The following is a 24,611-nucleotide window of genomic DNA, read 5'->3' as shown; positions in this document are numbered from 1 at the left end:
ACGCCACCTGGAGCCGTCCCAGGGAAAGTCTGGCAGCCGCCAAGAGAAACGTCTCCCCAGGTTATGCCGACAGCGAGCGATGCTGCCGAGCCTGCGCTCGCCCTTCGCTTTTCCACACGCTCGTCCATCTGCCACGAGCTCTCCATCGCACCCAGTTGGCGTGGAAGGAATCCAAAGACCTGATTCCCAAGGCAGTGCCCAAAAAGCTTATCTAAACCTACAAACATTTTGGACAGAAACAAATGGAAAAGTTTGGAGAGTGGAAATGGGGAATAAATCTGAATGAGCAAAGAGCTATCTTGACTGCTGTGTTACGGACACACGGACGTCACAGATGACATACTGGCTTAGGAACATACATGTAATTATTATCTGCACGCTGTATATTTTCTTACCTGTATATTGCTTTACCCCTCGTACCCGGATACACGGAGGAAGCTGTGCTGAGCCCACGGCGCTTGCAGTCACCAGCACATCTCATCCTCACGTCAGGCTCCTGCTGGTCCTCAACCCTCCACCAGCTTGGCAAAGCGCGTTCCTGGGGCGAGCAGAGCTGGGCACCAACACACGCGCTGCTGCCTGGGGCTGCGCTGGTGGGGGCGAGTGCCGGTGGGCTGGCAAGCAGGCTCGAAGACTAACTGCATAGCTGGTTGCCATGTGGGATGTTCTGCTCGCTTCCCGTTAGCATCCCCCATCCGACGGGAGGAAAGCAATGGCAGCCTCGGTGCTTTCACTGAGTTGCCCAATGGTCACGGCCATGGGCTGGGCTCCAGAGTGAGAAAATGCTCGTGGCGTGGGGCTTACCTCCATTCACCACTCGGCGATGCCCGCAGTCCATGAGTGCTATGAATAGACCTGTTGGCTCGGGGGAGGACTCTACATGGTGACCATACCTGGGTCAAGAGCGCTGTTCCCTCCAGGGAGATGCACGTGTCTGTTCCTGACGCGGGTCTCCGGTGGATGAACCCGTCAGGGATGTCTCAGCCAGAGGACGTACAGCTGGTTACTGGCTACAGTCAAAACACAGGCAGCCGTGAACGGGGAGAACCCTATTTCCCTGCCTTGTTCCTGGAGAAGGGAGTGACGAGACGCCTGCCCGTCCCCGAGGGACGGTGCCAACGCCCACGGCTCTCCCCCAGCCGCGGGTGGGCTGCAGATGGGTGCGATGCTCAGCAGGTCCATCTCCTCTCGGGGCTCCGACCGCATCCCCGGCGGCAGAACTGGCGGGTGGGGGGACACCAGGAGCTGCTGGGATAGACCACCCCGGCTCTCGCTGCCGTTTTGGGGCCAGCTCTGCCCACAAACCTGCTCGGTGGGGGTGGGCTGGGGGGGGGGTCAGACACAGCCCAGCACAGCAGCGAGGGCCTCCCAGCCTCTGAGGGATGAGGCACAGATGTTTGGCTGGGAATAATGATTCAAGTGCATTTTTGCAGCAATCAGAGAGTGCTTGGAAGCGGTGTAAGCAGATTAACACCACCAGCACTGCTCTCAGGCCAAATAGTACTTACAACCCTACCAAAATTAGGCTGCCATGAAAGGACGAGTTCGCTCGCTCCCTGCCCCTCTCTTCCTCCTTCTCGCTCTTTCCTTTTTCTTTTCTTTTCTTTTTTTTTTTTTTCCCCTTTCACAAAGCAGAAATACAAGCAGTGTGACCATAAATCACCTCGAATCCACGGAACTGGTAATTGTATTATCGCACGAGAACACTGAACTGCCCTCCTGGCCCCCCTCCACCCCGCACCGCTGTGAGTGGCAGCACCACTAATATTCCCCCACCGCTAATATTTTTTTAACAAATCCATGGATGCAGCTGCCTCCAGTGGTGCCCTGATCCGTAAATCCTGGCCGTGCCGGGCTCCACGGCTCCGCTCGCCGGAGAGCGATGCGCTTGGGCACCATTGCCCCGGCAATGCCCCCTCCTCGCCCCAGCCGGAATAAAGCCCTCGCGCCTCAGGTGGTTAAATTCTTCTCCTCATTTGCCCCAGCACAGGATGAGAATATATCTCCTTTTGAGCTCTTATCCCAGGGCTGCTTCTCTTTCCTTCCATGCATGGTCCTTACATCGGGCCTCAGAGCAAGGCCAGCAGTTCACTGGGAAAAACAAGACATAGTTATGCTCTAGCGACCTTCCCTCAGCAGCCTCTTGAGGGGAAGGAGTTAAAAAATCAGCTATCGTCACACATCTTTCCTCATTCTTCTATTATTTTTATTTTCTTAGCAGGAAACATGTTTTGCCCACCCTGAGCGGTGACACCCAGCCACTAACGGGGCAATTCACAGTAAAAACCAAGGAGGAAGGTCTGCTCTAACGGGGAGGGAGCCGATAGCCTCGATCGATTCCTTTCATTCCTGGGGCTGGATGGGGGAGACGACGACAAAAATTCCTCCTTCTCTGTGCGGAGAGAAAGAGAGCTCACCCGGCTCGCGGCCGCACACCAAACGGCACTTCATGAATGAAGTTCAAAAATTCAGCAGGACGTGGGCACATCGGGGCCGCACACACTCAGTGGGAGATCAGAAGCCCTTAAACAGCTTGAATACGTAGCCATTTATTCAAGTAATAAAAAGCGGACTGGATAAAAGACAAACACATTTAAACCGAACAATTTTTGAAAGTTTAATATAGCTTTAGATAAAACTGAGCTTGCAGTATTAATGAATACAAGAGTTTGTTATTTTTGTATAATTCAAATAAACTTGTACATTTATACAGTTATAGACTGCATGCCAGAAAATGCATTTAGTTTAATCTAATTTGAATATGTACAATTTACAATAGAATTCAAGCATAAATTCAGCAGTAGAGAACACAGACCGGCTGTGCAATCAAACACTTACTTTTTCTTAGCATAAGCGTTAGGGCTGGGCTAAAATGTTAATTAGGGAAAAAAAAAAAAAAAAAAGTGGCCACAGCAATAAAAATGAAAAAGTAACCAGAAATAACTTCCTAAAATCAATAACTAAAGAAAGTTACCATCCGTGTTTGCACCTTCGCTCAGACTAATGAAGGACGCGCACATTGTCACCTCAGCACACGTAACGCGTTGCAATACAAGCCACAAGCCTCAGAAACCTGGCGTCCGGCAAGGACAGCTGCATATTCTGATTTTAAAAAAAAAAAATCAAACTTTTCAGTTAATCATAACTTAATATTTCCTATGGCATAAATTTAAAAAAAGTGAGGGCACTCTCCCAGCGTTTCACATGCTTGCGGCTGTTTTTATGCAGGGTAGGCTGCAGCCACTCACATTGCCAGTGTGTTTCACAGCTACGGCACTTCTCCCTGTCACCTATTTTAAGTTCAATTTGCAGAAGACATCCGCACCGCTCCTTAACTCAATCTCGTACACGGATTCCACCCAAAGTTTCCCAAAGGAAACCGCCCCTTGGCTCTCCCAGAGGCAGGACCCGCAGCATCGTCCCCGCGGATGGGAGGATGCTGGCGGCCCCGGCACACGGCTGGTGAAACACCATTGCTCCTACTCTGGGGACACGCCACATCTCCTTTTCCATAAAGAAACACCAACCGGACCATGAGCCACCCCCCAGGCTGAGCGCTCCAGCTGGTGGGAGACCTGGGGGAAGGCGGGCACCCACCAGGTGGGACCCCCACGTCCCAGGGAGGGGACCCCACCTTGGCGGCTGCGCTTTGGTACCCAAGCCACAGCACTGGGGGCACCAGCACCACAGCAGTGCCACCGAGCGGGACATTGGGTCACGCTCCGGCAGCGTCTCAGCAGTCCTCCAACCCCCTGAATAAGCCAAAGGGGGTTTTGAGGAGAGGTCACGCCGCTGGAGACGCTGCTTTCTAAACCAGCCGGACCTGCTGGGTGCTCACCATGATGATGAATGCTCTTGGTTGGGCTCGGTGGTGGTTTTACTCTCGACACCTGGCAACTGCACGTGGCTATTTTTGCTGTCAGTCAAGGACTGGTAAGAAGAGTTAGGTGTGGTACAAAAATCAGCGGTATTTTACAAGGCAACCTGAGGAAGTGTTAGCAAACGGGGGGAAAAGAAGTCCGGGTTTTACCTTGCCGCACCATCAATGCGCTCACCGCGCGCGCAGAGGACAGCATCGGCACACGGGGAGCCACGCACGCCCTGCCCCACAACAGCAACGAGCAGAGACTTCAAGTACAGCCACCGGTGTAAAAGGCATGCAGTGCCACTCAAAGTCACGATAAACGACGAAGAGAAACCTCGGAAGTCAGTATAAAAGTCCTCGGGTGTACCACCGGCGGGTGTACGCTGCAATTCCAGGGAAAGCCCTGAGCCACAGCGGTGTCCGAGCCAACCCTCCAGCCCTGCGGAGTTCCTGAGCTCTTATTCCATGCCAACATTTGGAACAAAACCAGGTTTTTTTTCCCTCAAAGACCAAGAGCTCTGTTGTTATTAGTCATTTAGCAAGCATCGGCATTGGTGCAGGGTGGTCCAGAGCCCATGAGTCAGAAGCGCCCATCCACCCCTGGAGCTATGGGGCAGGTCCTGCCCCACGCCTGGCCGTGCCTGGGACCCCCCGGCTGTGGCCTCGAGGGTCGGACCTACAGACAGTAGGTTTTCGTGGTGGTTTTCGTAGCTGACAGCGCTACCCATCGCTCCACCTTGCCCAGACCTCCTCCTGCTCCAAGAGGGAGCCCACGGAGGCCATCGCGACCTGCATCCCCCCAACCCAGACCTCGCACCACAGGTGTCCCTGCCGAGCTCCTGCATTTTGGGGTGCGAGCCACGGTGACACCCAACACCCCAACCCTCCCGGCTCGACCCCACCGGAGCGAAACAAGGTGGAAAAGGAAACCCAAACACAAGGAGGGAAGGGTATCCAACCAAACATTTATACAAAGTATTACTCATTTTGAAACCCACAGGGTCAACTTCGGTTCAGAACGTGTTTAAACATCATTTTCACCATAGAGAAAGCAGTAAGGCGGGATGCCGCTGCCAGACCCACCATCCCCGGCATCGCCGCCGGCCCCCAAAGCCAAGGGAGCCAAATCCGGGCACTGCGGAATTGGGGGGAATTGGCTCTGCCTTTGGGGCGCAGTTCGTCCGGAGTAAACGCCTGCTTGGCTTCATGGAGACAGTCAGCTCTTTTCACGTTTAGCTATTCTATCAACAGGAGAAATCGAGCACGTCCTGCTTATTTAAAATGGGTTTCTTGCACGTATATTATAAATCACAAAGATTTTTAAAAAAATCTTTACTAACTGTATCTAAAGTGTGAATTTGACTCGTGTATTTATTGTTTTGCCTAGGCTTATTAATACAAGTTCCTTCTCTAAACAATACCTTATGAAATACATTTTTAACTTTTTTTCCGGTAGCCTAGATGCAGGAAAAGAAACCCCAAGAAAACGTTAAAGCAAAATAGAAACCAGCAGTTAATTTAAGGCTAGCAGATTTGGTGTGAGGAATTAACTAATATACCTTCTTTTAAGAAAAACGACATGCACCATAGCTACTTTGTTGAACAAAACATCACGATCCACATCAGGAAAAAAAAAAAAAACAAAAAACCAAACCCAGAACATTTTCAAATCAAACTATAACTTACCCTGAAAAGTTACCCACTCGCATGTTTTACCGACCACTTACTCTTAAGAAATACAAGGGGAAAGGAACGCCCCCTTCCGTATTTTTTTCAGGATATACAGTATAAATATAGTAGGAGTCATGCCATAAAACTATATGCAAAAATTGCACACTATTATTGCATGCGTGTTGTGATACTACATGCCAACGAAGGTCCGCTCGCCCCCGTCGTCCCCTGGGTCCTACTTACAGCGCGGCCGCCGCTGCCCGGGGATGCTCCTGCCTCCCGGCGCCCCCGGGGACCACAGAGCCCGGCACGCCAAGGGCTGGGGGGGACGCGCTCTCCGGCCCCCCCTGCCCTTGCCAGCAGCAGTTCCAGCTCTGCTCAGCAGCTCCAAGTCCCGCCGGGTTATGTAAACCGATCTGAATTCATTTTTCGCAGTTTGGGCGGCAGGTTGCCCTCCATCCTGCCGCCGCCGCCCGACAGCTTCTGCAGCTTGGGCGGGAGGTCGGCCACCGACTGGCTCATGGGATCCGACATCATCTTGGTGGTTTTAGACACCAGTTTCTCCTCCGAGTTCCCGGGGACCGAGCTGATCCGCTGGAGTTTCATGGGTAAATCCCCCATGCTGTAGGCCTTCTCAGAGGTGGTGGAACTCATCCTGAGGAGTTTTTTGGGGAAGTCTTCCCTCCCGGTTATTTTCTGCAGTTTTGAAGGCAGTTTTGTGCCAACTTCGTCGAGACCATCCAGGCACTCCACCGAGTTGTTCCTTTCCTTGCTGTTGCTGACAGCGGGCGCTATCAAGGGAGAAGACATGAGCAGCATCTCCTCCTGCTCCTTCACACTGTAAGGTGGGGTGGGCACCTCAAACGTCGCGTGGAACTGGGAGTAATCGACTTTAAAGAACCCCTCTTCCAGGGAGATAACGGGGAAGAAGCGATGACCCCACAGCACCTCGTCTTCGGTATAGGATGTCCTGGCTTGGCACGTCATCCCTGCAACGAGCGAGGCAGAAAAACTCCCACCAGTTATGGACAATTGTGGATGCACGTAAATCTTGGGGGGGGGTTGAACATTTCAGTGAGACATATTTTTTGGTTTTAAATGCATAAAAGAAAAGGCATTGGCATGCCTGCCATTGACACACAGTAGCTCTTAAACTGTCCTCCTGAAGGGGAAAGGTGCCAGCAATAGAGGAAGGAGGGTAAGAATAATTCACACCTACCACCGTGGCCGCTTCTGCAGGTGCTGCGGACAAAGGGAACTGATAACCCCGGTATTACATTAGTGAAGTAAAGTCGGACTTGTCAGGATCTTAAAGTATGACTAAGTTATTCCATGTTTCCATCACACTGAGGAATGCACGCAGAACCAGACCCCACGCTTTCTGCATCCCATGCGCAAACCAAGCCCGTGTCGGCGCATTGGGACCCACCAGCGAGCGGCAGGGATGTCCTACGAAATACACGAATTCCTCTTTAAGGGCTTCACCAGCAACCTGCTCACAGAGCCCTCGCTGCCAGGCTGAGATCCAAGCTTCAAATAATTAGAAGGGGAGAAAAAAATATGACAAAGCGGCACAACGCTGCCCTTGCCCTTCCTCCGCCGCCTCCCTCCTCCCGAGCGCCCAGAATTGCGCATCCCGGTGACCCATCCAGACGCGGGAACCAGAGGGAAATGATGACGGTGGATCGCTGGAGGCTTCTAGAAGAAATCCTGCTGCTCCTTGTTTTTTTATTATTTTTTTTTAAATGGCATCTGTAGCAATCTGCAAATAGAATTACCCTGCCATTTTATCCTAGTATAGCAAACTGGAAATGTGATGTTTGGTTTTCAGGAAGCTGAAGCTACCTCTGCAAACACCCCCCTCTGCTTAGCTGGCAAGAATGCCTCTAAGTCAGGAGAAAATGGAAGGAAACTTGGGAAGGCACGAGAAAAACGACAGCGGGGCTTGGAGCGAGGGGGAGCGGGGGATGGATATGTGCCTGGTGACATACAGCCAGAAAAATAACATTTTATTACACTTTATGTTACCGCTAATGGAACCAAAGTTTTAGTTTCGCGCAGTGATTTCCACTCCTAATACGTCTGAGTATACCACAACACATAAAACTCTGTCTTCTGTTTTATCTCTTCGGAGCAAAACATGAACCCAGGGTTTTTTTTGCACTGACCGTCGCCCCCACGGCCCGGGCAGGCGCCGCGCCTGCGCTCCCACACCCGCAGGAGCATCCCCCGGCGCCCAGCCCCGCACGGGACAGCATTTCATACTTACGGGGTACCTTCACCCAGTCACCTTGTGTTTCAGTTCTGTTTACTAAGTGAAGTGGAAGCAATCACGCACCTAATGGGTCTAGGAAAAAAAAACCAAAACCCTGCAATTTTTAGAAAAATGGTAATTAGAGTGAGCACTTCTTCCATCTGTGTCCTTCACTCTGCAGCCGCTCGTTAGCCGCGCCTTCCCCGCCACAGCCCAGACCTTTCCCCCTCTGCTCCTCCAGACCTGACTTCGGAGGGAGACCTCATGAGCCAGCGCCCGCGTCTCCTCCCGCACGCGAATGGCGGGAGCCAGGGATGGAAGCGGCTCTGCCGCGCCTGGGACGCAGATGGCTGGTTAACTCCGCTGACCTACGCTTCAGATAACAAATCGCTTGAAATGCAAGTCTCCCTGTACAGGGAAGTTGATAATCATGGCCATCGCTGTGTCTCAAGCTCTGCTGAGGGCGGGGGGGCTGCCCCTCCGGCATGATCCCGTGGGGACACCGCCAGGGCCACACAGCGGCCACAGCAACGCGGCTCTGCAGAGCTGCCTGCTGGGTGGAAACCCCCTGCACGGCTGTTTCTTTGAGTTGGCAACACACACAAAAATAATTAAGCTTTATTGTAAAAGATGTGCTATCAAAATGCCATGGGGGGGGTGTAAAACGGGGAGTGGGGAGAACCCACGGATCAGAAACACTGCCAGGGCTCAGGGAAAGGGACCAGCGCACAGGACAGGCCAGCACCTGCATCCCCATTGCATCCACATCTCCATCCCCATCTTCATCCACATCTCCATCCCCATCCCCATCCCCATCTGCATCCACATCTCCATCCCCATCTGCATCCCCATCCCCATCTGCATCTTCATCCCATCCCATCCACATCTCCATCCCCATCCCCATCCCTATCCATCCCATCCCCATCTGCATCCCCATCCCTATTCCATCCCCATCTCTCCATCCCATCCCCATCTGCATCCCCATCCCTATCCCTATCCCATCCCCATCTCTCCATCCCATCCCCATCTGCATCCCCATCCCTATCCCATCCCCATCTGCATCCCCATCCCTATCCCATCCCCATCTCTCCATCCCATCCCCATCTGCGTCTCCCATCCCATCCCACCCCCAAGAGATGCCCCAGCCGATGCTGCTGGCCCCAGGCAATGCTGTGCTGGGCTCTCCCATCCCTGCCAGCCGCCGTGCTGCAGGGCTATTTCTGCCTCCTGATCCATCATCCTGCCTCTCCCAAACCTGCTGCTGCCAGCAGGCTTTCAAAGGACGAATTTTATCCCTGCTTCCTATCGAAAAAATGTATTAGCTGAAGGAATTAGGAAGATCAGCTTCACATTTTGTTGCATTGATGTAACCCCTTGGAATCTCCCTGGAGAGATAAATATTTGCAGGTATATAATTTTTCTTCAAAACCAATTTATCTTATTCACTAACAAACGCGAGGGTGCAAATTATTTAATAGCCTCTCAAGATAACAGCAGCAACTAATACGCTCGTCATTACAGGGAATACCTGTCATGCTAAGCAGCCGCTGCAAAGAGGTGCTAGCGTGCTCTGAGCAGCCCTGGGACAAGAAATCAATTCTCCCATTTTCCTCCAGCTCCGCCGTGTTTCCCGGCCCTTCCTTCCCCTTCCGTTTCCTCAGCAAAGCCTCAGACTCCAGCTATCGGCTCTGCAGGCCCTCGCTGCTGTGAGACACTGGGGCAGGCAGCTCGCAGCAGCCCGGCTGTAACCATCGCCTTTGTTTTCTTACAGCGCTAACAACGGAGCTGCAGAAGGCACTCGGTGACCGGGGCCACGATCCACATCCTTGCGCAGAACACGCAGCAGGTGTCTGCATCCCGCACCGTGTCCACATCTGCATCCCGCATGGTGTCCCTGCCTGCATCCCGCACTGTGTCCCTGCCTGCATCCCGCACCGTGTCCACGTCTGCATCCTGCACCGTGTCCACGTCTGCATCCCGCATGGTGTCCCTGCCTGCATCCCGCATGGTGTCCCTGCCTGCATCCCGCACCGTGTCCCTGCCTGCATCCCACACTGTGTCCACGTTTGCATCCCGCACCACGTCCCTGTCCGCATCCCGCACCGGGAGCACCTCATCCCACTTGGAGCACCCGAAGCCATTCCGTGCTTCCCCCAGGAAGGGCAGGATGAAGCCCAGCCCCAGCAGGTCCACACACCGCCTGCAGCATCACCGCGGTGGGGACAGACACGGCTCTGCCCCGACCCGCACCCGCAGCCGCCGGGGCAGCAAAGCACCCACCGACAATCAGCCGGCATCGCCTCCTTTTCCTATAGAAAAAGCAGGAGCAGCTGGGCACAACCCGCCACCGACAGCCCTTCTCGGTAACTACTTCGGGATTATTTTCCGGTACTTAATGCTCGGATAAATACGGGCCCTTTATCTTAAGGCAGAAGTAGTTTCTTTCTGGCCTTTCAAACCTCAGAGGCGTAAAGCGGGAGGTGGCGGGCAGCGGGGCGGGCGGCTGACGGACACCCAGCAGGGGACCGGGGGCTGCGGTGGCCATGGGCTCGCGCTCAACAGCCTCTAACAGCCCAGGCTAATAAGTTTTCCTCTCCTTCTGCTGGTATCAAAGGCTTTTTTGGTTGGTTTTTTTTTTTGTGCTGTTTCTCTTTTCCCGAAGAAGTCATTCATCAGCAGGGTAGGCAGCCAGCAGATCTCCTTCGATGCCTCCATCATGTTAATGGGCCTGTTAAAATTTTACCAAGTTGTCTATATTATTAATATTCATTTGCCGTATAAATTTTAAACTCCCATTTGGAGGCAAACACGCTGTATGCAGTGCATATAATTAAAAAGCCATCCATTTGTCAAAGGAAAAGGTTTCGATAGGTTTTGTTCATCGCTCCTTCCAGCGGGAAGTGCTCTCCGGAGCCGTGGACGGCCGGCGATTGTAAGGCACGTTAGCAAAGCTCTGCCCGCGTGAAAATCACAACCACCCACCTGAAAAGGAGGTGAGCTTAGGCATATATCCCAGCATAAAACCCAAACCAAGTGTCCGATTACAACACCTCTCGATTATTTCAAAACTAGAGGCTGTAAAAGCATTGTTCGTTATGTCCGAGGCAGAGATCCTCACCCGGCAGCAGGGCTCCCCAGGGGACAAGCAATGCCATTTTGCCTGAATTCCCCGTATTTTTGCCAACCTCACTGCTGGGTATTTGGGGCCACCCCTACCCAGCTCACCTCCCGCTGCTTCCAGGAATTGTATTCCTGCTGCACAAACCAAGAGCTGACTCCGTGCTCAAAGCATTACGAATAATGAGCTTAAAGGAAGGCAAGGGCAAAGTTTTGGGACTCATCTCCCGTCGGGCAGAGGCTGGAATGGCATTAAAGAAAGCTTTAGTATGAGATATTATTAGAAATGTTGCTACTGATTAAATTCAGCCATTTACACCCACCCGTAGTGCCCTGGCATCCCCCTGCAGACTCCGGCACGTAACGCCACAGGCCGTAACACAGGAAAATCCCAGCCATGCCCATTTAGGAAAAATTTCCAATTTTTCCTTAGATAATGCACAGCAGAGCAGCTCTGGAGGACGAGCACGGGTTAAACCGATGGATTTCTCTCCCCGCGTTTGATATGAAAGTATCTTTTTTTTTTTTTTCTTAATAACCATGCCTTCTCCTTTCAGCATTCACTCCGTCAGAAGCAAGTGCTATCACTGCAGAAAAATGCATCTATCTGTCGTATCATAAGTTATTAATTACAAATTGTTATTTCTAATGAGGTAGAACTCTTGGTTTTAGAGCCCTAGCCGAGCTGAAAAAATGGATGCAATTATCCCACCCCCAGCCAAGCTGCAAACTAAGTTTTTATTTTTCCCTGTCTCTGGCTACGGCAGGTTTAGGCTGAATATTCCACGCCCAGGGAACACCAGCCAGAAACGGGTTGTGCAAATGCTCGGACACAGCTGACAGCTCAATAAACACGCAACGCAGAGGAGGTCTGCTGGCACTGGGGTGACGCTGGGGTCAGAATTCCCCGGCATCTGAAATCCTAATAATTCAGTTAATGAGCCTGATACCTGCTAGATTCCCCACAGGGTAAGGCCAGCTCCCCGGAAAGGCGAAGGCATCCCAAAGGACAACGGCTATGGCCCCCAAACCCAACACCAAAAATCCAGCGTCACCTTGCACCGCCCAAAGTCCCGTCCCGTGAACGTTGGCCACGACGTCCCCATCGCTGGCTTTGGGTGGCGATGGGCACCACGTTCCCGCTGAAGCTGGATGTGGACAACCCGTCCTTCATCCCCACGCCAGGCTCAATTACAGCCATTACCGTGATTAGCGCTGGCTGTAGACACTCAGCGTGGCCTGAGGTGCCCACGCACACGGTCCCTCCTCAGGCGGCCAGAGAATGGCCAAAATCCAAAGCATCCCATGGCTGCCACTCGCTGCCAGCACCGCTGGGAGCTGCCTCCCCCAGTTCATAAAGGGGGCAGATGGAGGACAAAAAAAAATCTGTAAATAAGCGTTTTGACTAATTCCATCCTTTAATAACCCTCGAATTATGTCTAAATTTCTAAAGCACCCAGATGGAGCTGGCTGTATTCAGGCAATTTCTAGAACTGGGAATATACTGCCTTGAAAAAAAAAATCACAGGCGTGCAGTTGTTGATACGGGCCTCTTGCATTTCACTGAGAAGTGGGCTGAGAGTTGACAAATCATAGATCACTAATAAGCTTTTAACAGCCCCCCCGGAAAGTTTTCAGAAGCCATTTAGGGATACAAAGGTTATACGGCCCTCTTCTCTCTCTCCAAGGTAATGCCAGGAATTTCCCCTTAAATCTTTTTGCATTTCTGGGCTGCAATTTTCTGGCCAGGGCCTGGGCGCGGGGACAGCAGGAGGTGTCCTTCTTAACGTGGAAACACGGGAAAGTGAATCTTAACCAGCCGGGGAAAAAAAGAGAAGCATTTTGGTATTACGATGAGTCAACAGTGCATTGTCCCAATGGCCACCAAAAAGGGGGATCTTGGCATCCCACCCGCCAGGACGGCAGCAGAGAGAAGCCTGCCAGCAAAAGCCACCCGCAAAAACGCACAAACACAAGAAACGTGTGCTGATATTTTGTCAGATGTTTTTCTTTTTTCTTATTACGAGCCAGAGCCCTGCATGCTAAACCACCTGCATCCATGCCGGCTCCGGGGCCCTGCCCGCGCCGCCGGGCGGCTCTTCCCTTCACACGCTTTGTTGGGCATTTCGGGGGGGGGTTTGCCTCCCTTAAACCTGCAGTTTACCTCTAAAGCCTCAAAAATAACGTGTTAAAAATGAATCAGCCAGCAATGTTAAATTAATTACTAAGAATTAAGGTAATTCACAACTGCAATCTGAGGCCCATGAAGGCAAGAGCCCAACTTGATGTGAGACCTGATATAAAAACCCACCGGACCCACCCTGCCCTCTTGCAGGACCAGGGGAAGAGTTACAGCTGTAGGGAAAAAAGGAGCTGTGTGATTTCCCCAGCAATCTCTCCTCTTCCAGGACTGTAGAGGAAATAGGGGAAAGAAGAGCTGGTTTTATCGCATTTAGCTAAGTAAGAGCGTGATGCCCAGATGTTAACACCTGGCCCCCGCGCCACCCCGGACCTGAAACGCCGACAGCTGTCCCGGTTCTGCGACCACCAGAAAATGGGAGCCCGAAAATGGGAGGTCAGAAGCAGAGCTGGGAGCGAAGGATGCTCTCAAGCTTTTCCTCTCCGTGTTCGTTGCCGCATTATTTTTTAATGTGAGTTAAAACGACGAGCTGCACTCTGCACGGCTGGGAACGCACAGCCTGACGGAAGGGGTTGTGAGCAGACAGCAAGCGCCGTCTCTAAACTCCACCACTTCCCAGCTATTTGGAAAGAACAGCTATTTTTAGCTTCAACATTTTCCCATCGTAATTTCAGGGGGTATTTTTTTATTAAACTTGATGATAGTTTGAAGCTCCATAAAACTTCCTGTCCATTTGTGGTTGCCAGCCTCTGCCGCTGGCTGCCGTCAGCCTCTGCCTTAGTGCCCCGGTACTTTCACAGCCTGGTTTTCTTTACGAGAAGGGAGATGGGCAGCCCCCCTGCCGTCTCTGCATTTAATGCTTCTGATTACTTTTGAGATAATATCTCAATAAAAAAAAATGCCTTTTTGTTAAAGAGAAAAAAAACATGGCATTTCCTGAAATGCAAGAGACAAAGAGCCCTAAAGGGAACAACTGCAAAAAGGTGCTCCATGAACGCATGAAAATGCACGGAGCCAGAGGGGAGAAAGAGAAGGGGATGAGGGCACTGCTAAGAAGAAGAAAATAGGGCAGATTTTGATAATCGTGGATAACCTGAGGTTTTTCTTTCTGTAACATATGAACAGATACACTGCCCTGTTTGTTCTTGCGCCCTTGTGGCCAAGGAGGCCAGTGGTCTCCCGGGGGGCATTAACAGGAGCGTGGCCAGCAGGTGGAGGGAGGCCATCCTCCCCCTCTGCTCTGCCCTGCCCCGGGGAGGCCACAGCTGCAGCTCTGGGCCCAGGGCTGGGCTCCCCGCTTCCAGAAGGACGGGGAACTGCTGGAGAGAGTCCGGCGGAGGCTGCGGAGATGCTGAGGGAGCGGAGCATCTCTGTGCTGAGGACAGGCGGAGAGCCCTGGGGCTGTTCCGCTGGAGAGGAGCAGCCTGAGAGGGATCTCCTCAATGCCCAGCCACAGCTACAGGGCGGGGGGCAAGAGCGTGGGGCCAGACTCTTCTCAGTGGTGCCCGCGCACAGGACAAGGGGCAACGGGCACAAACCGGGACACGGGAACTTCCAGCCCCACAGGAGGGAAAACTCCTTTCCTGGGAGGGTGCCCGAGCCCTGGCCCAGGCTGCCCAGAGAGGTGTGGAGTCTCCTGCTCTGCAGAGATCCCAAACCCGCCTGGACGCGTTCCTGCCCGACGGCTCTGGGGGACCCTGCTCTGGCAGGGGCTGGGACCGGGTGACCTCCAGGGGTCCCTGCCGACCCCGGACGCTCTGGGATTCTGTAAGCTTACCTCTGGTTTTGTAGGTCGTTAACACCAGTAGGTCCTGGGATGAGACAGAAAGCAAAGCAGCACCCCTATGGATCAGCTCCACAAGAGCCGCATCCCTTTTCCATAGCAGAAAGAAAAAGGGGGAAAAAAACCACGGAGAGCCTGCCGTTGCCCAGAGCCTGTGGTACCAGCAGAGAAGACGCCAGAGCAGAGGTCCGGGCACATCCTCATGCACCCACTCAATACACAAACCGCTGGGACAGACGGATGGACGGCGGGTGACGGGTCCTTCGGGTGTCTGACACACAACGGGGCAGGGAGAGCATCCAGCTCCTCAGGCGAGAGCATCGTTTCTCTTGAGATTTAAGTCTGCAGCAGGCCCTTCTAGAACACTTAATGCTTAATCACCACTTACCACTGAAATATAGAAACTGCCCCAAGAAAAGGAGGTCAGAGATTAAACAAATTCAGCCTGTTGGCAGGAAGGGAACCAAGGGAGCAGAGCAAGGCGAGGAACGCAACGCGCACGGTCGTGCAAGAGTCAGACATCAGTCTTACGCTAAACACTTTAATTTCTCATCGCAGAGAATAGCAAACCCAGGGTTCTGCTCTGCTACTCAATTTAGACACGTTGTTTATGCTCCGGCGCTATAAATACCTCCCTGGTTTACTCAAACTGTGCTGTTCTCCCAGGCGCTATCTTGACACTTAAAAAATAGCAGTGACAGCCAAGGTATTTTTCTTATCATCCGGTCCTCTTCTCAGGGTAATTTTTAATCACTCACACACACATAGTTTTCTGACGTCTTGCAGACAGCTCATCTTGATGCTTACCAGGACCGCGGCTGCCCGTCATTAGCACAAATTACAGCAGGTTTCGACAATGTCATCAAACCTGCACCCCCAGAGCAAGGCAGCACCGCGCACGCTACTGCTGCTCCCGGGTAAAGGAACGCAACAGGCTGCTGCCAGGCGAGCTCGCCTCCCTCCTTTCTATTAGCCACTTAGCCCAAAAAAGGGGGAAAAATAAAAGCACGGCAGCCTTCAGCGCTCAGCCCGCAGACGGCTGCAGCAGAACCTGCCATTCTTTCGGAAAAACAGAGCCAGACGCGCAGTTACCGGAACAAAACTGTCTAACGCACGTTTAATGCAGCGACAGAAATTTATGCTATCTGAGAATCTGGCCGGGTATTTTTACTATCTCTTTTTCTTTTTTTTGAACCAAAAGCCCCATATTATTCCGAGAGACTCCGATCCGTTCCCTTCTCCCTGCGTGCAGGCGTGCGTCAGGGCTGATTTCAGCCCCTTGGAGCAGAAGGGTTTTTTTTGCAGAGCCATCTGCCACATTCCCGTTTTTGCATCATTTCCCTCCTACCGGGATGTTATTGAACGAGCAGCCGCAGCACCAAAATGGACGTATTTAATTCCCTGCTCCGTGCAGCTCTCTGCTGGGATGCACCGGGAATGGCGTCGGGCACAGGCAGGAGGAAAGGGACAGAGGGAGGAACGGGGGATGGTCCCGGGGAGAGGCAACGCACCCATTCTCCCGGGATGGGGATATTTACAGGATGCTCACACTCGGAGCTGGCGACACTTCTGAAGTGGTACTCTGACATACAGTAGAGCTGCCCACCCACGCCCTAACAAAGCACAGCGGATGCTCTCCAGACCCCCCTGCAGCCTCCAGGATTCTCTCAGTTTTACTGATAAGACAGTCCTGTGATAACTGTCCTCACGACAAAGTTTTCAAAACAGAGCTTGGAGCAGACACAGAAGGCACACTGCCGGCAGCAAAGGGCACCGGAGCCCTCCCGCCTCGGTGGCCCTGCCGGGAAGGTGGGGGTGGCCCCGGCCACCTCCCCAGCCCCAGCCCGCGCACCGCAGCCCACGTACGCCCTGGACTTCTGCAGAAATTCCCATGGCTGTGGGCACACTGCAGCTGGCAAGGGGACATCTTGGATAACCCAGTAACTCTTTGCAGCTCCCCAAGTTATTGTGAAATAAAAGTGCTTTGTTTAACATTAGTCTGGTGAGGAGCGGCTGAGGGAGCTGGGGGTGCTCAGCCTGGAGAAGAGGAGGCTGAGGGGAGACCTTCTCGCTCTCTACAGCTCCCTGAAAGGAGGGGGCAGCCAGGGGGGGTCGGGCTCTGCTCCCAAGGAACAGGCCATGGGACAAGAGCAAACGGCCTCAAGTTGCTCCAGGGGAGGGTTAGGATGGATATTAGGAAAAAAATTTTACACTGAAAGGGTTGTGAAGCATTGGAAGAGGCTGCCCAGGGAAGAGCTGCCTGAATCACCTCCTCGCCCTGACTGTTCACAGAAAAGCCCGGGGTAGCTGCCTCTGGGCTGGATTTCTCTTCAAATGGCAAGTAAGCAATTCAAATCTTGCAGTAAGCATAAAAAAGCTGGGTTCTGCAATTACCGGAGTTCTGGCTCCAAAGCGCAGCCAAAAATGCAGTGTTTTGATTTGCAGCACAACATCACTGCGCATCGGGGATGCTGGGGACGAGGCACGGGAAGAAGGGATTGCTTTGTTAAACACAGTTTGTGGTCAGAGGAAGCCTCAGGAAAGTACAGCCAGAGGGAAAGGTGAGGGAATTCTGCCAATCGGACAGGTAGAAAAGGAAAAAAAAAGGCATTTAAAAGAAATAATTATCTTCAAATGAGAACATTTTAACTATGAGGCACGAAACACAAACGCAAGCCCCAGCCCTTCCCTTTGAATACGCGGTTTCTTCAGCGGCCCCGTGCTCCTCCAAACACCCACCCAGCCATATGCCGCCGAGCACCAAAATAGAGCTCTTCAATCTTCAGGGGTTTGGCAGACCTTAAAAAAAAAAAAAATAATCTGAAGAAGCATTTCCCGTTAGAGACTGCCTTCCTGGGATGGAAAAACTATTTCTCTTCATATCGAAAAGCAGCATTTGCTGGTGCTGTACCATACGGCTGTATCCTACGTGGATTTTCGGGCTCCGGGTTACACGAGCATCTCTGCCTGCAGCGAGGAGGGAGCAGGGCAGTGGCGTTGGGGGGGACCTGCTGCAGCACGGGCGCCTCCTTCCCAGCATCCCAGCATCCCTGCCTGCATCTGCCCTGCAGGAAAAGGCTCTCAGGGGATGCCTGGGAGAGTTATATTTAAATATACCATAAACCTGGCAGCCAGCTTCTAAGCTGAAAATAATGTGCCGTTTGGTATGAACTGTATCAATAGAAGGATGAAATGCAACTGGGAAATAAACATCCCTTATTTAGCGTTGTTGGTCTAACACACCTATTAATTTCCTGAGTATCTTCGCAACACTGAACGCTTAAAGGCAACCGATTCATCCCCAGACCTGCTTCAAACCAACCTGCCCCCGTACGGGTGTGAGTCCTGCCCCTGACCTGCAGCCCCGGCTGGCCCGTGGCCGCTTCAGACAGAAAGCCCAACGTGGGACACCCCCGTTCAGACCCCGAGCCTCCCGCGAGAGAGGGAAAACCTCATTCCCTGTCCTCTCCCGGTGTACTAGTATTTAAAAACTGCGGTGAGGACGGACTGCCCTAGTGCTCCTGTGTGCCCCAGAGGCACCTCGGGGCTAGAGCCGGGGGTGACGGCGGTACTCAGCTGCTGGCAACCAGGGGACAGCCCCCAAAGAGAGGGGAGATGGGCACAAATGACCTTTGGGACAGGGGCTGCCCACAGCAAACCCACAGCAACCGCCTGGGGAAGGGGGCTGCCTAACGCTGGCAACCCGAACAACCCCAAACCACCCCCTTCTGTGCTGAGGGACTCTTCGGCTCCTTTCTGCTGCGCAGATAAATCCCCACGTTATCTTTAAACCCGCTTTCCTCGCTACAGCTCTTTCACCCGCATCTATCTGGGCGCGCCTGTCTTGCACTTGAAGCATTCAGAGCTCCCAGCTCCATCGCCAGCATCTCCCAGCCTGGTACAGCTTCTGTCATGTATTTAAAATTAATGCACAGCGCTTAACACAAGATCCCTTGAACTAAACATAGCATTTGCCGCACCGTCTCCGGTTTTAGCTGACAAACATTCTTGCAAACATGTCAGGCACGCAGAATTTCCCAGGGAAGGGATGCATCAATTCTGTCAGCGCCGGGAAAATGAGCATCGGGCTGGACTTGACAATCTCTGGGCTGCAAAAGCCTCTTCAGGAAACCAGACACGCCTTGTTGCACCATGCATATATATATGTATACACACACCATATATATATATTTAGGAAACAAGTTATGCCCTTCAACATAGCACTGCGTGCCCCTTGGCAGGAGAGTGGCCTCAGAGGTTGCTACAGGGACCCGGGCGCCAGCATCAATTATCTCTACTGGGTTTTAATGCTACGAGTTACACTTAAATTACAGCAAAGCCACAAAAGCAGCAGTATTTGTACAGCTCTTTCAGAAGCAATCCGCAAGAAGAGCATCCATGCAAAGGCCGGGAGAAACGGGATGCTTCTCCAGGAGAAGCCAAGGCCCAGCCAGGTGCCCACCCAAAATACGCAGTTTTAAATAGTGCTCTGAGTCCCGGCAGCTCCCACGGAAAATAAACACAGCTGCAGGAAGACGAGTGGAAAACCAGGCAGTATATCCTTGCAAATACAGTCGTTCATTAGGCTTCATTTCCTGAGAACAGTTTCAGGTTTTCATGAAAATTGTACATGTATATATGTCCAGAAGTGCCTCTGAGGTTTCAAAATAATCACGAACTTTAGCAAGAAGAATACCTTAAACCCCCGGATTTTCTCACCTCTGTGCAGTAATTTGCTAACGGTGTCGCAGGTAGCTCCTGGAATACGTACGAGCGTATCCGTCTAAGCCAAGAGCTATTTCCATTTTGGGAGGTAATGACCATTCCCTCCAGGTTTCTCCCCTTCCCTGGCGCGTTGTACGCCCTTCACCGCCGGCTGGGGACCAGCTTCAGCGAGTCTGCTCTGCGCCCCTTGGCGAGGACACCGCGCTGCTTGGCTGGAGTCAGATGCTGCATCTCTCAGCCCTGAGCGCGGAGGCAAAACCATGCCGTACCCAGGTGTGATCCCACACGCCCGCGCACACCACCGCTTGCCTTTGATACCAGCTGGGCAGACTCCGCTCCGCCCGACCGGCTGGGTGTGCTCTAAAGGCTAAGGTTGAAATGGCAGTATTTTTTAAGGATGTTTTTTAGCATTATTTAAGAGGAATGCAATTGCTGTAATTTTCCTAAGGGCCATGACTGAGCCCCGGGCAGCCGGTGGGGCATAACTGGGTTTTATTCCTCCCATCTGAGCAGTCGTGGCTACTAAGAGCGGTGAAGTACGTTGCCCATTACCTTGGGTTGTCAGCCTTCAAAGACGGGGCTCACTCAGCAGAACCTCACCACGCCGGTCCCCGGCCAAGGCCAGTCTCTAACCCTGGCCTGGTGACGGACCGTTATCTTTAAGGCAGAGACGATGGAAGACAAAAGATGCTTTTCTTGGAAAAGCCACGGGACTACTTCACTTCCTCCTTATTCCTTAGAAGAGAGCGTGCGTGGCTACTATCGCATGGCTGCTGGCTACATGAAGCCACGCACCATGCTTTCTTAGTAACAAAGACAATCGTAAAATGGGCCAAGCACAGAAGGAGTCACGCTCCCTTGTCCCCGATGCCTGCGGCACAGCTTCGGCAGCCTCAGGTGAAAGCTTGGGAGAAGAGCTCGGGTGGCCAACGGTGGGCTGAGCCCTCCGGACGGTGAGTGGGGGCACCACTCGCCCTTCTCCCACGCAGAGGTGCTCTGCAACCTCAGCCCTCAACCAACAAGGGACCCCGCGGCCCCTTCTACCTCAGGATGGAGCAGTGGGAGTGGTAATGCAACGAGTGAGCAGGAGGCCACCGCAGGGTACGGTCCTGGCCCAGGTCCCCGCAGGAGCCAGTGAAGAGCATCCCTTTTCCATGTGCAACTGGTCCTAGGGGTGAGCGTTATTTCTTGTTAGAAGGATTTTATCCGGGTGGTTTGGAGGCAGGCTTAGACCGGAGCTCTCAACACGTGAGCAGCTTTAAGACAAAAAAGAAGCTAAATGAGACAGCTCACCCTCAGCGTTCCTGCCCAGAGGTGCCCTGATCCATCCTTCACCGTCCCCTCCTGTACCGGCCGTCACACCCCCTGCGTGGAGGTCCCTGGAGGACCCACCCATAATCCCTTCTCGTGGGATCATGGGGGTCTGCAGACCTTGTGCCACCCTCTGGAAAGGTCACCTTTCCCTTGGCAGAGAGGTGTCAACTTCTCCGTCCTCCTGGAGAAGCCGTGGTGGAAGGTGGCTGGTGTCGGGGTGAAGGACCTGAAGAGGTACAGGGACCACCCGGCAGCTGCCGCCTTCTCTTTGAGTTAATGTACTGGGTCAAGGTCTCAATGGTAAATGTAAGGAAGATTTAAAGAAGCCTTACCACTTGTAACCAACGAAAACCAGGTTTTTCCACAGATTTGAGATGTGCCAATCAGCCTACCGAAATCTAAGGTCTCCCCTTCCTCCAGTGTGCGGAGCATCTTCCCGTTACCTCCCCAACCAACTGAGCTCTCAGCCCTCTAATCTCAGGCCTCCAGGCAAGCTTTCACAAAAGCCTCTTCATGCATTCAGTAATTTTGCGTTGGTTTTTTGCCCTTGGCAATCTATTTGACTGATCTCTACAGATGATACAGGTGCACTCGTATCACCTGGTGCACAACATTTCAGAGCTGTGCCTTCATTTGCAGCATCATCAAACCTCTCCCGTATTAAAATAAAAAATCCCAAAATAAAACAGGACCAACATTTCCTGATGCAAAGGCAGGAACGGCAGATAAGGCTCAGTGTTATTGAATGCTGTTTTCTTCATATGGCCCCATCTTCCATTACGGTTTATATACAAAGCATCAAGAAGATAATATAGCAGAAAATAATTTCCTGCGGCGTGCACAGGAGTGAGACTGTTACAGCAGTCAGCGAAGGTTAATTAGTGACTATATATATTGCAATGTGATGTACTTGTTATTTCCATGTGCACCCCAGGAGAATAAATAAGCCACAACTCAAAGCTGTACTGTACAAATAACCATATGCCTACGAGGAGTTTCTAATTTTATCTACAACCCCTTTTCCTTACATTCGAATTGCACCCATATTAACTCTCACCGGGCTAGTTTCAAATCCTGTAAGTCTGGGCCCTTTTTGACCTTTTGGGGAAAATCGTGCCTTTTCTTTCAGAAAATTCCAAAAGCCAGTCAGCATTTTTGACATTTCCTTGTGAATTTTGTATGTTATTCTTTGTGACTTCCAACCCTAAATTGCAGTCTACTGCTTTTCTTCTAGGAAAAGCCCCGTCGGGCTGCAGAGCCGCCTCTGCACCTTCCTACAGGATGAGGCCGAAGGAGTTAACACGAAGTGCTCAGCTGTTCAGATGGCAACTGCCATGAAAGAATTGTTCAAGTTCACCAGCTCCCATCGCTGGTTCAGCTTTAGGAAATGTGAACAATAAATCCAAGAAGGTACTGAGAAAGCCTTTGATGAACACAGAAAACCTAGCAAGCTTTTCTGGGCTAAGTAGTTTTCCTAATTCAAAGATTTGCTAATTAATTCCCAAAACATGCTGGTGGAACTGGTCAAACCCTCAGGGCTGGGGACCTGCCATGTTGCCAAGGGAGGCCAGAGCGTTGGCTTTGCCCATGGCTGCTGGAGAGACCTGTATGAGCATGGGAGAGATGGAGAGGTGGACGAGGAGGGCAAGAGCTGGAGATGGATGGGCAAGAGAGGAGGAGGAGGAGGGCAAGTGAGGAGGAGGAGGAGGGCGAGAGCTGGAGATGGATGGGCAAGAGAGGAGGAGGAGGAGGGCAAGAGCCGGAGATGGATGGGCAAGAGCTGGAGATGGGATGGGCAAGAGAGGACAAGGAGGAGAGCAAGAGAGGAAGAGGAGGAGGGCAAGAGCTGGAGATGGATGGGCAAGAGAGGAGGAGGAAGGTAAGAGAGGAAGAGGAGGAGGGCAAGAGCTGGAGATGGACAGGCAAGAGAGGAGGAGGGCAAGAGCTGGAGATGGACAGGCAAGAGAGATGGAGGAGCAGGGCAAGAGATGGATGGGCAAGAGAGGTGGGGGAGAAGGAAGAGGAGGAGGAGGAGGAGGAGAAGGAAGATGAGAGGCTGCCAGAAAGCACTCACTTCACCAACAAGTACTCTGAAAAAACACCAGCACCTTGAAGCACTCTATGGAAAAACACTCCCCCTTCGCCCCCCACCCCAATTCCTGTCTCTCTTGTGATACTGTTATACTCAGGAATTCTACACGGCAGGCACAACCGCTGCCAGGACTGCGTGAATTCTCATTCTTTGCTACGGAAGAGTCATTTAAAGGCGTTGCAGGTTTTTCTTTTGAGAAATACAGCTTTTTAACCAACTGATGGACGCAACTCTTTGTGCCACATTACAGATGTGCTACGTCCCTGCCCAAGCAGGGCCCGACACCTCGCGCCCGCACTGTGGCTCCTGCTCACCTTTTCCCCCTTCCCACAGCACTGCTGTGTATTTGGAGCCGCCGCAATCTCTCACCAGAGCCCGTCTGCTACCGGCGGTTTTGCAGGGCATTGATTACCCCCCCAGCCATCGCTTTTCAATACAGCAGCGGAAACGCGGCGCTGAAATGAATTAGATTTCCAATAGAGACGTTATGGTAAAGGATGACGTAAATGTTCTGAATTCTAGGGGGAAAAAAGGGTGGGCTACAACAGAACCGAAGCCTCTCTTCTCCGACTTTAAACCCCACATGCTGGAGCCAGTGAAGATGGGCACCTCGATGATGATGATGATGATGATGATTATTTTAAAAGCAAGGGCAATTTCATCACCTGAAAGCCAGGCAATGCCAGGAGAGGCCGGAGGCACAAGCACAGCCCACACCGCTCCTGTCTGCCGCTCGGGGAGGGAAAACCCCGCTGTGCAAGCGCGGCATCAGAGACAATGAGGAGCAGAGCCCAGGCAAAGCAGTGCTCTGGAGGCAAAGCAGAGGCCGAGGCTGCTGGGCTGAGGAGTCGGGGTCGTTTCCCAGCCAAGCAAGAGTAGGCTGGGGGGCCAGGGCAGCCCCCGGGGAAAAAACCTCCCTTTTTCCACTCAAAGTCAGCAAAGGTGACTCCTTGGAAGGGAGTCAAGGATGCCCTTTCCCGGCTGCCAGCGCCCATCACTGCAGCTCTTTGTCTCTCTCTCCCTCTGAAGCACTTTCATCTACAATGTCACGCTTCCTATGTACATTTAAAAAAAAAAAAATCAGTAAAATTTGCACAAATGCAAAGCAAAGTTGTGAACTTCAGTCCCTTTCTAAGAGAAGCCCAGCTACATCTCAAAAATCCTGGCTCTGGCAGCAGCCGTGCACCAGATGCTCTCCAGAGCACATTTCTCCTCTTCTCCATTTGCAAAAAAATTAGTATTTCTTTCTTTTTCTTTTGTCTATTTCTTTTTTTTTTTTTTTTGGTCTATTACTCACTTGTCTGTGCATCGAGGTATGAAAAATCATTTTGTGCATTTCAAGCCATTATCCTTCTCTCTCTGAAAGATGCAACGCTCCCGAGCCCAAATAGCGAGACGGGCTCCTCTGCTGCCGGGCTGCTGCTGCTTTGCTGTTGCAGCCCCTCATATGAATCGTGATGCACACCCGCTTCACGGGCAGCAAACAGCGCGAAGCACAAGCCTGAGCATCATTTCACCTAGACCTGGAAAAGCCCAAAGCGCTGCCTCATCCCACTGTGCTGGGTTCCCCAGCTCCCTCTCCTACCCCTCCTTTCTTTACCACCAGCAAAATATCCCACATTTATATTTTTTTATAACTTTCTGCATAGC

General features: G+C 52.2%; 1 protein-coding gene across 1 annotated transcript in view; it reads right to left on the bottom strand.

Annotated features, from left to right (window-relative positions):
- Positions 1-1,332: 1,332 nt before the first annotated feature.
- The window catches only part of KCNJ3 (potassium inwardly rectifying channel subfamily J member 3), a 54,626-nt gene continuing 31,347 nt past the window's right edge, over positions 1,333-24,611 (bottom strand). The window contains exon 3 of the mRNA XM_074593715.1: positions 1,333-6,525. Coding sequence (XP_074449816.1) covers positions 5,939-6,525 — 587 coding nt within the window. The 3' untranslated portion in view covers positions 1,333-5,938. The remainder of the gene's footprint in view (positions 6,526-24,611) is intronic.

This window comes from Larus michahellis, chromosome 7 (assembly GCF_964199755.1).
Source record: "Larus michahellis chromosome 7, bLarMic1.1, whole genome shotgun sequence".
NCBI classification, from domain to species: Eukaryota; Metazoa; Chordata; class Aves; order Charadriiformes; family Laridae; genus Larus; species Larus michahellis.
This window is presented reverse-complemented; position numbering and strand designations above follow the sequence as displayed.